This window comes from Apodemus sylvaticus, chromosome 5 (genome assembly GCF_947179515.1).
Source record: "Apodemus sylvaticus chromosome 5, mApoSyl1.1, whole genome shotgun sequence".
NCBI classification, from domain to species: domain Eukaryota; kingdom Metazoa; phylum Chordata; class Mammalia; order Rodentia; family Muridae; genus Apodemus; species Apodemus sylvaticus.
In genome coordinates this window covers 49656696-49670860 of record NC_067476.1, presented here as the reverse complement: position 1 = coordinate 49670860, position 14165 = coordinate 49656696, and the positions used below count along the sequence as shown (strand labels likewise).

The window sequence follows — 14165 nt, the reverse complement described above, 5'->3', positions numbered from 1 at the left end:
GAGGAAAAAAAAAAGGACATTTTGTCGAGCCTTGGTACCACTTGCCCTGTGCATCCTAGAATCTTTTAATCTACATTTTTTTTCCTACTTGGGGCTCCCATGTGGTCAGCTTGTCCCATACTGAGAGGGTTTTGCTCTTATTTTCTTGTATTTCTGTTAATATAACAACCATTTCTTCACTGACCTTCTCTCTTAAACACCTTTGCTGAGTGAGGGAGGCTGGGCACACTAACACACTCTTTTCTAACCCCTTCCCTAGAATATCAAGTGTCATAAGCACATGATCTGCCTTCCTTCTTCACCACCGCTTTGCCGTTGTATATAACCTTGATCTCCTGACTGCTGAGCTGGGGCCAAATATTTTCAGTTTTTGATTCGGAAAGATCCTGCTTCTCTCATCACTCTGTATTACTTGGAGTAATTGATTTTGCAGACACCAACAAGTCTCTGAGTCTTTAACAAAACAAAGAGTTCTTTCTTTTCTGTATAAAGGACCGTATGGCTTACCCAGCATCCATGTGGGCGCTAGCCACCGGACATACCTGACCACCAAGGTTACAACCCCAGCGTAGGACACGGTGTCAAGGCACATGGGCTTTGAATTGCTTTAGGCCAAGGGTAACACCTGCCACTTCCAATTCACAGCCCAATGGCTGGAACTAATCATATGGTCTTTCTCAACCTAGCTACAAGAGAGCCGGGGAAAAGTGGGGAAACATGTATTTATCTGTGAATTGGACAAGTGAAGCATTCCATTTCAACGAAGGAAAGTTTTGACTACCTTGTTCTTAAATTGCAGGTAGAAAGCCAACGCACAAACCCTGCACAGACACGGAATACAAGTGTGGCAATGGGAACTGTGTTTCGCAGCACTACGTGTGCGATAACGTGGATGACTGTGGAGACCTTTCTGATGAGACCGGTTGCAGTAAGTGAACACTTAGTTTTATATTTCACTATGGTAAAACAGCCAGACAGGCTCTCAGTGGCCCAGAGGAGCCTCAAACACTCTGTAGTCAAGTTCAGATTCTCCTGCCTCAACCGCCAAGTGCTAGCATTAGAGCTGTGTACCGGCATGTGTGGCTCTTTCTTTTAAGTAGAAGAAAGACTTTGGGTTGGAAGCAATGAGCATAATCAAGGGGTGGATTGGTTCATTTGGAACTGTTGAGGCCATAGTAGGTCCCTTTGACATCCTTTCATAGCTCATATGCACACTGTCTAATTGTTACTGCCACACTGGGTGACTGGGATTGTCTACCTCTATAGTGATGCTCAAGAAGTTTAAGTCACTTGATGAGGAGCAAAGAGAGTAACAGAAGCAGAAATTAAGCTTCCACAGAACTCCAGGAAAGGAGAGTGGACTCCAGTGCCCTCAGGCACCTGTGGTGTTATTTTTGACAGTCTGACCTCTTTCTTTCCTTTCTTTCTTTCTTTCTTTCTTTCTTTCTTTCTTTCTTTCTTTCTTTCTTTCTTTCTTTCTTTCTTTCTTTCTTTCTTTTGATTTGTTTTTTCAAGACAGGGTTTCTCTGTATAGCCCTGGTTGTCCTGGAACTCACTCTGTAGACCAGGCTGGCCTCGAACTTGGAAATCCGCCTGCCTCTGCCTCCCAGAGTGCTGGGATTACAGGTGTGCGCCACCACCGCCTGGCTAGTCTGACCTCTTTCAATCATTCAATCAACTAGCTAGTTACCCATGCATTTCATACTGTATGTACCTCTGAGAGTACAGTTGCATGGTGTGGTTCTTTCCTTTCATCTTTCCATAGGCTCCAGACGTGGCACTCAGGCCGTCCCAGTGGCCTCTGAGGGAGCTCTTTAAACGCTGAGAGCCTGTAACTGGTCATGTTATTTAGGTCCATGTATTTTCAACTTCTTGGGTAATACATGATACCCTCCTGCATTGCCTCCACCCTAGGCACCCAGAAGACTTTTTTGTTAGTTACTAACTGACCACACTGAGTTGGCTTGCCACTAACCTCATTCCTTCAGAGGGACTTGGACTGTTTGTCAAAACAAAGTGACTTGATTACATTTTTGATAGAATTTGGGAAGCCAGGTGGCAGACTTTGACACAGAGACTGGTATGTAAACAGCTTCAGGAGGTTAGTGAATTTCCAAGTTTGATTTGGGACAAATGAGGCTTTCTCTTGTTGCCTGTGCCTCTGTTTAGGGCCACACTTTCTATTCAAGTGGAATTTCACAGAAAGTTGGTTTAGTTAAAGGAAATAAGCAATTTACTTTTTAGATGTGATATGGAATTCAGATATGGGCTTGTCATTTGACACAGTTATAGAAATCTTTTTTCTTCCTCTTTTTCATTTTATTTCAAAAACAGGGTTTCACTATGTAGCCCTGGCTATCCTGGAACTCATGAAGTAGACCATAGCGTCTTTGAACTCCTAGAGATCCACCTGTCTCTCCTTCCCACATACTGGGATTAAAGGCATGCTCCACTAGGTGTAGAAATATTTATAATGGCAGTGCTCAGGTCCCCCAGGCCCGTTACCTTTTTTTGTCTTCTTTCCTCTTGGTCCTTCACTACCTCCCTATCTCTTCCTTCCATTCTGCATCACTGTTGTAATTGAGATAGGATTTTTTAAAAAATGAAGATGTGCATCATGATGTTCTGAAACACAGAGCGAAATCATTGCTTATGCATCATGTGCACGTGACACATGCATCCCCTGAGGGTGATGCTCAGAGCACCCAAACCCTGCTCAGTCACTACATTTTCAGTCACGGGAAGGCATGCACATTTTTATAGCACCATTCAATTATAAAGGAAGTAAGCTGAAGTTAGGCTGCAGATAAAATTTCTGTGATCATAAAGGTAGAGTAACTTGCTAAAGTAACTTGCTATTTCTGTGATGTTTCTATTCCTTTTTTTTTTTAATAAACTGGAAGCTAGAGAGACTGTCTTATAAACAGAGAATCATATGCTTATGTTTGTAGAGGCTGGTTGCTAGGCAACTGCTCTGACATGAAGCTGCACGCCCAGCCTTAATGCCACTGGGTGGATTGAGGTGATGGCAAGATGTTCCTGGTCTTCGAGTGAAAGAAGGTGTATGGAAATCTTCCATTCCAAATGCTGCTTTAGTTCTGCTCTTGTTAAGGTCTCTTACTCTGAATGAATAATGATTCAGTCAAGGGAGAGCTTTCTGCATTCCAGACCTCTTAATTACAGATGGACTTTAGAGCTGAGAGAGGGCCACAAAATCAGGTGGTAGACTTATCAGAATAGTTCACTGTAGAAAGACTATGGCATTGGAAAGAGAATCACAAGCTTGCCAATATATGAAAAATTTCCTAGAGATACCCAAAATACTGAAACTGTCTCAAGAAGAATTAGAAAACCTGGGAAGGTTTCTTTATTGTGGAATAGATAGTTATTGGCTGCTCAGACTTCTAAGCTTTTGTGGCTGTAATTTTCAGGCAGTGGCCAACTGAGTGGCAGTCTCCTACTCTTGAAACTCGATGTTTTTAGTCTATCCTAAATATGTAAATGATTACCTTCATTCCGCCATAAGAAATAGAAGTCTCCTTTGATCTGTACCAGGAGACTACATATTTCCTTTCGCTGAAATAATTATAAGCCTGTGACCAAAACACACCTCACTGGAAAGGTAGACAAGGCTTGACTCCTGGGGCAAACACTGCTCACCACTCCCTTATCTAGCCTCAGCCTCTTCAGCTCCTTGGCACGACCTAAGTTTGGGAGTAGTTGACAGAGGATGAAAGAAAGCTGACAATGGCAGGAATTGGTGACTTGGAGAGATTGCCAGGGACAAGATCACCAGGTAAGGAAGAGAAAAGACGCCAAGCTGTGAGGAATCTATCCTAGATAATCTAGACCCAGAAATTAGGGATGCACTCACTAATAAGTGGATATTAACCTAGAAAACTGGAATACCCAAAACATAATCCACACATCAAATGAGGTACAAGAAGAACGGAGGAGTGGCCCCCTTGTTCTGGAAAGACTCAGTGAAGCAGTATAGAGCAAAATCAGAGCAGGGAAGTGGGAAGGGTTGGGTGGGAAAACAGGGGGAGGGAAGGGGATTGATGGGACTTTCGGGGAGTGGAGGTCCAGAAAAGGGGAAATCATTTGAAATGTAAATAAATATATCAATAAATTAAAAAAAAAAAGAATAGCCGTTTAGCAGGTTCCAACACAAACAAACTGTTAGTCATCTTTTGCTTTGTTATAAAGGTGATAAAGTCTAGAGATGTTAATAAGTAGAGGCTGGGTGTAGCTCTGTATTCATGTTGTAGAGTTACATGCATGTTTAGCATGTGCACAGGCCTAAGGTTGAAGGCTCAAGGTTCAATCCCCAGTAGCAGAAGAAAAGAATTTATCTGAATCCTATAACCAAGAAAGGTTTACTCTTTTTTTTGTACATTAATTCCTACATTTAATACACTATCTTTTAAACAATGTTACAATCTCTTTTCCATTTGTTTTTAGATATTTCCCATAGCAGAGTATCATTTGAAGCTTGGATCTTCCTAACAACCCATAATATAAATAATCAAAACTCATCATTTCTGAGATATATGCTTCCTTTTATATTTTAATGTGTCTCAAAATGAAGCACATTTTACAAATTATAAGATGTCATAGTGCAAGTTATCATTTTCTGTATCACTAATGGTGGTAACTTAGTGATTTAAGATAGTACAGTATTTCTTATTTCTGCCTTACTGTTGAAAATATAATTACACTCTTTTTTAAAAACCTATCAGTGCTATAATCCTCAAACACAAATCTTAATGCATACTTTTATCCCTCCTTAGGGGAAACTCATTAATAGAGTAACAGTAAAAAGATATGAATGTTATTTTTATTGATAATTTTTTGTGTTGCTGGTAATGGGGCTCGGGGCCTTCTGTATGCTGGGTAAATTCTCTATCACTAACCTACAATGGCAACCAATTTAAGGCTTTATATATGAACTAGACAAATTCCTAGACAGACACAAACACTAAACTGTATCAAAAAATATGAAAGGAAGCCTAAATAAACTTATTTAGGAATGTGTAGTTGTTGAGAATTCAGAGTTAGTCTTTGTTATTAGGATTTTATGTATGTAAAGAGTGTAATATGACTGCATATCACTATGCCTTGATAAATACCCTTTCAATGAATTGGTTAATACTTGGCAAAATTAGAATCTTATAACTGTAATTTTGTTCTAACCTGTCTCTGTCTCCCTCCCCCCCCTCTCTCTCTCTCTCTCTCACACACACACACACACAGTTTGTGTGTATGTATAAAGTACAGGTACTATCTATCTACCTAATTGTATAAGATGAATGAACAAGAACATGCAATGTTAGCTGTGGAATCTCTGGTCTCATAATTTCTGACTCTGGTGTTGGACACTCTACGGTGAGCCTGGTAGTGATGTGTATGGTGGGAAATGGTCCCAAGGACCATAGCACATTAGTGGAGATAACATCCAGGCCTTTTACAGGACAAAGATCCCTCTGACTTCAGGGCTTCTGGAAAAGGGTCATCTGAAGGTTCTGTGTAATTGGTCACATGTCTGTGTGCTTGTGGCTGACCTGGCTTATACCCTTCACTTCTAATGCTGAGATTTTGTTTTCCAGATCTAGGAGAGAATAGAACATGTGCTGAAAACTTATGTGAACAGAACTGTACCCAGTTAAGCAGTGGAGGATTTATCTGCTCCTGCCGACGTGGGTTCAAACCTAGTACTTTGGACAAAAATTCCTGTCAAGGTAGAACATTTTTCCTTCCATTGTTGTTTAGAGAACTTTACATTTTTTAGGTTCTCCACCTACTGCCTTTTAATTAAGCCACTGTGTCTTTTCCTTAATGGGTTGACCTGGTACTGTCACTCTGGCACACAGTGTCACTCTGGCACACAGTGTCAGTGATGGAAGTTTTGGTGGTAATGGCTGCTTATGTACTTACTATACTAGTCTGTAAAATAAAACCACCAGAAATCAAAATGTCTTCATCACAAGTCAAAACCCGTGTATTCATTACATACCTACTTAGGCAAGGCATGAATAAATTCTGTGGCATGGGCTCAGAAGATGACTCATCAAGGTGAGAGGTGACTGCGATTTTAGGTATCTTTTATCATGCAAATTACTGTGTCATATTCTAATGTCATATTCTATGTCATATTCTAATACATTCTTGACACTACTAGGGACTGAACCTAGCAATCTACCACAAAGCTATGGCTCCAACCCTTCAGAGATGATTTCAAGAATTCTTTTGGTTCCTGGAGCAGATCAGTTGTTGCACCCAATTGGTGGCTCTTCTTGAAGCTGTTTAGTTATCAGAAGAGAAGCAATGCCAAATATCAACCATACAGATGTTTTTAACAAGGAAACATTTGCCTTATTGTTGCACGAAGTCATGCAGCTTTAGTTAAAATAACCCTCTGTCCACTGTTGACCAGCTTAGGGTTCAGTAGAGTCCATTAAAAATATCTTTTTATTGTGGAATATCTTTAATATATTTTGGTCTCATGTATACTCTTGATTCTCATTTCTTGGGAAGAATATGGGACAGAATATGCATTGCATTCTTGGCTTCTATTTTGCCTGCAGACATCAATGAATGTGAAGAGTTTGGCATCTGCCCCCAGAGCTGTCGAAACAGCAAAGGAAGTTATGAATGTTTCTGTGTCGATGGCTTCAAGTCTATGAGTACCCATTATGGAGAACGGTGTGCAGCTGATGGTACGAAGGGTGCCTGCTTGGAGCACGTCACCTCTGGGGGACATCAGTACTGACATACCAGAATATTTATTTCCACGTTTCATACTTTCAGCTACTTCTTTCTTAATACCTATTCTTCTTTCTCCTCTTCTGCTAGCTTGAAACTATAGCCCCCTAACAAATTGTAAGCCAGATATCAGGTATTATTCTGAATTTGGCCTCTTCTATACCTGGACAGAAACTTCTAAAAGGGAGCAGATGTTAGGAGACACAAACAATAGCTTATAGCAGGATATAACAAATCGATGAAGCCTTAGCTTTCAGTCCAGTGGGACCCAAGATGTGCAGTCCCATAATGCAAGGCGAGCCCAAACACATAAAATGGGCGCAAATCCAGGAGTGTTTCTTTGTTATTTTTTATGAATTGTTGGTCACAGAAAAAGATGATACATTCAGAACATCATATCATTAGGTTTACATTTTAGGCAAATGCCTATATCTAAGAACCCAGCTAAGTAAAAAGCAGAATAAATAGTAGGTGGAAATGACAAGAAGAGAAAACCTATAGTCAGAAACATTATGCTCCAAATTGCAATGATCTGCTCTAAATCAACATTTCCTAGTAAAGAAGTTTATGGCCTTATTTGGGATTTGAAATTGGTGCTAGACTTTAAGAATGAGTTAGTGTCCAAAGGTTCTAGCCAACACATAGCATAAACTGGGTGTTTAAGGTGCATGTTTTTCAAGCAAATCTAGGTGTTTTCGCTTCCAAACAGCTTTCGAGTGAACACAAACTGGAGTGAATTCATTTGAACAGCTGGTCCTGCAATTAAGGAGCAAATTTTAAAAAAGGTTTAAATCTTTTAACTAAGGGGATAACTGAAATAAATTAGAATATTCATCTAAAACATAATGTCAAGCCTGAGGCAATACGTGAAATGAACTTTTAAAAGTCACTTAAATTACATTTGATTGACATTTTGCAAGTAAATTAAAAAATTTAAATTCTAGAGAAGTATTTTGGGATGAGTCACCATTGAAAGAGCTACTTTAAGTTAAAAAAAAAAAAAAACAGCCTAAAAATTCAAGAACAAGCTGGCTTGTTCTCATTAGCTAACGGTTACATCAGGCTGTGGAGGTGATTATCTGTTAAGACAATCACAAAACCTGTCAGTCAGGAGCAAGGGCAGGTAGCTCCCTGGGATGCTCTCAGCAGGGCCTTGAAAACTTATTTCTTCAGCGAGACTCCATGTCTACATTCTTATCAGTGGATGAGGGAAAGACTTGTGGTAAAAATGGGCATTCTTTGTAGTGGTCTGATCTAAACTCCCATTGGGGACAAGTAAATAAATTAATTTAAAAACAAAAACAAAAAAAACCTGGATTTTGACTCCAAGGGCAGCCAGCTGTGAGGGTCAGATTCCTCTAACTCTTCCCTCTCCCCTCATTCTCATCCCCTACCCACAAGGGAAATACCTATAGAGCATTGAATACCTGCTTTACTTCTTGAACATTCCAGTGGCATTCAGAGAGACAAAGCAGCCCTCTGTCTGTTTACAGGAAGCCCTCCTCTCTTGCTCCTGCCTGAAAATGTCCGGATCCGGAAGTACAATATCTCGTCTGAGAAGTTCTCAGAGTATCTGGAGGAGGAGGAGCATATCCAAACGATTGACTACGCCTGGGATCCCGAGGGCATAGGCCTCAGTGAGTGAGACTGGCGTGCTGGCCATTGTGTTGGTTTTCTTGATTCTTAGATGGTGAATTTGTGGGGATTTCCATTTTGTGTCGGTGGAGTTTTGTTGCCTAAATGGAAGTGGAGGCTCCTGTCCAGTACATCCCCAGATTTTCACAGAGGACTTGGGTCCCTGTCAGATTCTCTTGATTTCCCACTAAAAACTTTTCTTCACCTCTCTTTGTATTTTAAACCCCTTGTCTCTGCACACACAGTTACCCTTCCTTTCTGCCATAGCATTGGGGCAGATTTCTGAGCACCCAGCATCACCACGGTGATATTCTGGCAGAGTCCCATAAAAGCCCACCGTGAGGCAATAGCATTTTATACGTGCTTCTAGATACATGCTACATGCCTTTTGCAATTGCTTGTTCACATGACTCTTCTAATTGTGTGAGACTGAACCTGACTCATCTCTACATACCCAGCTCCTGACCTGCTCTCTCCAATAGACAATATATGCAGTCAGTGGGCAGTGAAAGATCTTAGCTGAATGAAGAAAAAAGCGAACAATGCTTGTCATTGGGCCTGGGCTTCTGTCCTTCTGTCCTGCTTTCTACAGCTATGACATCAAACCATTGTTACAATACTTTAGATCTCAATTTTTTTTTAGACCGTAAAGTATTAGTAATAATCTTGTTCTTATCTACCTGAGAGGGTTTTTTGGGGGGGGGGGGGAGGGTAAATGTAGTAATATTTGAAATGTTTATGATCTACTAATAATGCTAATGTAAAACTTATTACACTATTTTCACATTTATTTATGCAATGTGCTATTTTTCTTTGATTTCAAGAATGATACCTGTTTAGGAAAGATGTGTATGACCAATGTGCTCTGAATTTCAGTCTTAATCTTTGTGTGATCAGATTAACCTCGATGTTTAATGGGTAAGGGAGCAGGAGAATTACAAGTTAAAATCTCCTGAACTACTAGGTAGTGGGTCCCTGTCTTGGGCAGGGGGCACACTCTTTTTATGTTATATAAATACCAATTGAATAACTTCTCAGCCTTTTGGTTACGAGCAAGTATAAAATACCCTTTGTGTCTTGTAGCAGAGGAAGGTATAAGTTGAGCCTTTCTAGTCCAAGTGTGATGTGTATTGAGGTTTGATGAATTGCAGTATGAAAGTGAGGAGATAGAGCACTCAGAGCATGACTCTATTAGACTCAAGACCCACTCTTACTGTGCACTCCTCTCTAGGTATTGTCTATTACACTGTGCTGGCACAGGGCTCTCAATTCGGTTCGATCAAACGTGCCTACATCCCTGACTTTGAATCTGGAAGCAACAATCCCATACGTGAAGTTGACCTGGGCCTGAAATATTTAATGCAGCCGGATGGATTAGCCGTGGACTGGGTTGGAAGGTAAATATGTCACTCATCTCTCTGGCCCACTTCATTTTCGGGAAGGAGTGCTGCTTCACCATGGTGCTGTGTTATAATGGTGAGCTCAGCAGCTAGCCCAGATCAGCCCTGCATGGGCTGGGTCTGGCCACAGCAATCACCCCCGCTTGTTTGCCTCTGTGTGCAATACAAGCACTGTCCTTTTCTAGATTCTGTGCATATAACAAGATTCTATGTTAGTTGTGAGAGCTCTGTGTTCCAAAACTAACTTTGAATAAGGCAGTGTATTACTCTCATCTCTTAATTATTTGAGAACAAGAATAAACCACAGTTTTTTAGTATCCGAGCTAGCTGATACCAACTGGAAAGTTAACAGAGCCTTTATTCCTGTTCTGTTCTGGTGGATTGTCTAGAACCTTCTGGCTCACAGTTTGGATGACTTCTAGTTTAGAATCCTCCATAGAATCTTGTGCTCAATGATGCCTGATATGCAGCCTGGTATGCAATAACTCCTTCTTCCTGGAAGAGACTTGCATGGATCAGACACTGGTGGGAGAGTGTCTTGACCTTGAAAACAAAGAAGGAATGGGAAGCCTCAGTGGCCCCCCACCTGCCTGGAGGATGGGGTGTCATTTGAAGTACAAATTCATTTTCTTCTTTAACAACCTTGTTCTGGGAGACTTGAGCTTCTCCAAAGAAGTTAATTGAGTCCCCAGCGTGCCTGGAAGCTAACAGAAGGCTCGCCCTCAGCATGTTCTGCCAGGAATCTGGGTCTTAGAGAACCATTACAGAAACCGCCAGCTGTTAACTCACCTGCAAGGAAGTGGTAGTATCCCTCCCATCTGAGGTTTTGCCTCTTTCTGAGCCTCAGTGGATGAGGGAACTGACACTGCAGGAGTTCATTCTGCTTGCAGCCTTAGATGTGGGAATAGGACAAGGTTAGCCTTGCTGAGCTTTTATTTTGAAATGTTATTTCCACCCAACTTTGGGACTGATGCTCAGTTCTTCTAGATTACATACACTTGGGCTCATTGCCAAGGGGGAAGAAACTCAAGGGCAGTAAGGATGAAAAACCGCATGCCTTAATCTGCCTGTGGAAGCAGGTGACTCACAACACTTGAGATGGGCGGCCCATGTACTCGATGTATCCTCTGCAAGCACAGATACAGCATCTGTGCATTTTACAGGCATCTGAGTGTTTGTGTTGTACTAGAACTTACAAGTCAAACTTTCTCACATTCGCATTTCTTTTCTAAATGATTGGTCCAGGCTTTTCTATTGTTTAACTCTGTCCCTCCCCATTCAGGCACATTTACTGGTCAGATGCTAAAAGCCAGCGGATTGAGGTGGCTACCCTTGATGGAAGATACCGGAAGTGGCTGATCACCACCCAACTGGATCAGCCAGCTGCTCTTGCTATGAATCCTAAGCTAGGGTAAGTATTTGAAGAGATGTTCTTGGTCAATATATAGTTTCCACTGGAGAAATTCCGCTTTGGGATATGCATGAGAATCCACCTGCTTACACGAATTTCTTGCCTATAGGAATTCAGCTGGCAATTTGGTTGTATTTCACTAGTGATAAAATTTTATTTCCGAAGTATGAAACATAACATAAAAGGCATGTTCATACACCCACATTGCTTACTTATAGAAATACTGCAGTTGGTAGCTGTCTTCACTGTAAGAGAGAACTAGTTTGATCTTTTCCTCTTTCTTGATTTTTGACATTTTCATGGATATTTAGCAAGCACTTTGCCTAATTGGACAGGACTAGTGTCCCGTATTTATATTTCAAACACTGAGTTACCATTACTTTGATTTTGTTGTCTCCCCTATGTGAAATCATGGCCCTTAGGCATTGAGTGGTGATGCTTCTCTGAGAAGATCGACCTCTTAACGTGAACTTGACCTTAGTGGGGAAGCCCCACGAGATGAGTTGCTACAATCAGGAAAATTTCTATTACAGGCTCATGTTCTGGACTGACCAGGGAACGCAGCCTAAAATTGAGTCTGCCTGGATGAATGGGGAACATCGCAGTGTTCTGGCCTCTGAGAACCTCGGCTGGCCGAATGGTCTTTCCATAGATTATCTGAATGATGACCGCATCTATTGGAGTGACTCCAAAGAGGACGTTATTGAAAGCATAAAATACGATGGTACTGACAGGAGACTCATCATAAATGAAGGTTAGCAGCTAGTGAGGATTTGTATATTAATAATGTTCTAATGTATTTCCACTGCATCTTAGGATATGGTTTAAATAATCCCTCAGATTTGTTTCCATTAGCATCCAGCTGCTATATTAAGTTCAAACTAATTCAAAACAATAATACTTTTTATATTGTTACTGATCAGATTGTGAAAGCACTAAGGTGTCTGTTAGGCCCCTCTGAGATTGTGTTTTCCATATGTTAGTTAAGTCATGTGTGTTCTTACTAATAGACATATAACTGCTTCTAGGCCTATTCATTGTCCACGTGCTAGCCTGTCCTTGTGTTCAGCTAGAAACATGTAGAAGGAAAGGAGTATTTTGTTTTATCATTCAAAATCTACAACAGACATCTAACAATCCACATTCCTCCTACCTGGCTGTATGCTCTTAGAGTCAAAGTGGGAGATGGGGAGGGTCTCAGTTCTTCACATTGTGATAAATCAGCAGCTTTAAAGCCAGGCCATTTATACTGACTCCATTTAATTTATCTTGAACTCTCAATGTAAAGATTTCAGAAAGTCTGCCCAAATATTCTAGATCATTACTTTGAGTCAAAGGATAACCGGCGCAGTAAGTAGTGCTGGGTATGGTGTCTCACTAGCTCTGTTTTGTCTCTCTGCTACTGCTTTGCAGCAATGAAGCCCTTCAGTCTGGACATCTTTGAAGACCAGCTCTACTGGGTAGCTAAGGAAAAGGGGGAAGTGTGGCGACAAAATAAATTCGGGAAAGGGAACAAAGAGAAAGTGCTGGTGGTAAACCCCTGGCTCACTCAGGTCCGAATCTTCCATCAACTGAGATACAATCAGTCAGGTAAATACCGGTTTTGGGAAAAGACGTTCCTCGTGGACCAGACACCTTATTTTGGAGTGCTGGCTACAGTGTTAGTGGATGATAAGGGTCTTGATGGGGGAGTGGGTATGGGTGGGTGCTTAAACAGTTTAGAAGTAGAAAGAGAACATTGTAGGGGGAATGAAATTATATAAATCATGAGCAGAAAAAAAAATCATTAGAAATGTTCCAGTCCTTGTTTGGCATTTAGGGAGATAGACTTTTAGACCACAGAATCTAGCAGACACAAAATCACAAGTCTCAAGAATGTCAGAAACCATGTTTATTCTTAAGATGGCAAAAAAACACTTTCTGCACCATTCAGACCTGCCTCCTAGGTTACCTATGTTTTAGATCATGTCTGGATTGTGAGGAGAAAAAGACAGGATATTCCTGAAATGAGCAAAGAAATTAACTTTTACCAAGTTAGCTAGTACCAGAATCTTTCTTTAGTACTAGTATACGATCTGCTCCTTCTCATTCAAATAAGGAAACTGAGGCAGAAACATTTAATAACTTGCCATACAGCAAATGGGATTACTTTAAGCTTAATTCTATCCAATCCAAAGCTCAGTTGTTTGTCTGTCTGTCTGCTTGTCTATCTGTTTGTTTGTTTCTTACTGTTTTTGGTGGTCTGTGTCCTGGATCAGGCTGAATTCTGCTATAGGCTTGGATAAGTCATTCCCATCTAACCTGTATTTCTGAATCAGGAACAGAGTTCACTGATGTCCTGAGACCCTGTATTAGCCTTGAGGCTTAAGTGATCTTGTGACTTTCATGACCTGGTGACCAGGTTCACAGAAAAACAAAGTCTAGGATTGTTGCCTTAGTTAGGGTTTTACTGCTGTGAACAGATACCATGACCAAAGCAAGTTTTATAAAAGACAACAATTAATTGGGCTGGCTTACAGGTTCAGAGGTTTAGTCCATTGTCATCACGGCAGAAGCATGGCAGCATCCAGGCAGGCATGGTGCAGGAGGACCTGAGGGTTCTACATCTTTACCCAAAAGAAGCCAGGAACAGATTGGGCATGCTCAGGCATCTAGTTGGAAACTCTCCAAGTCCACCCCAACAGTGACACACTTCCTCCAACAACGCCACACTTTCTAATCGTGCCCCTCCCTGGGACGAGAGCATCTATAAACCATCACAACTGTCCTTCACTCAGCTGAATGAAGCTCTGTCTCCCTCTTGGGGAAATGTTGACCCAGATGAAGGCCTGGGATTTCTATTACATCTCAAATGTGCTAGATTGACATTCCCTCTTCAACAGTCCTTAAGTTTTAACGTGGATCAGACTGGCAGACCCTGTTAAATTTAGATTCTGTAGGGCTTGCTGTGTCCT

At 41.2% G+C, this 14165-nt stretch overlaps 1 protein-coding gene across 1 annotated transcript in view; it reads left to right on the top strand.

Moving 5' to 3' along the window:
- Lrp2 (LDL receptor related protein 2) overlaps nt 1–14165 on the top strand; it is a 163093-nt gene that overhangs the window by 135568 nt on the left and 13360 nt on the right. The window contains exons 63-70 of the mRNA XM_052182629.1: nt 800–928; nt 5610–5741; nt 6588–6719; nt 8259–8402; nt 9632–9797; nt 11083–11211; nt 11745–11965; nt 12625–12801. Of these exons, the coding sequence (XP_052038589.1) occupies nt 800–928; nt 5610–5741; nt 6588–6719; nt 8259–8402; nt 9632–9797; nt 11083–11211; nt 11745–11965; nt 12625–12801 (1230 nt within the window). The remainder of the gene's footprint in view (nt 1–799; nt 929–5609; nt 5742–6587; nt 6720–8258; nt 8403–9631; nt 9798–11082; nt 11212–11744; nt 11966–12624; nt 12802–14165) is intronic.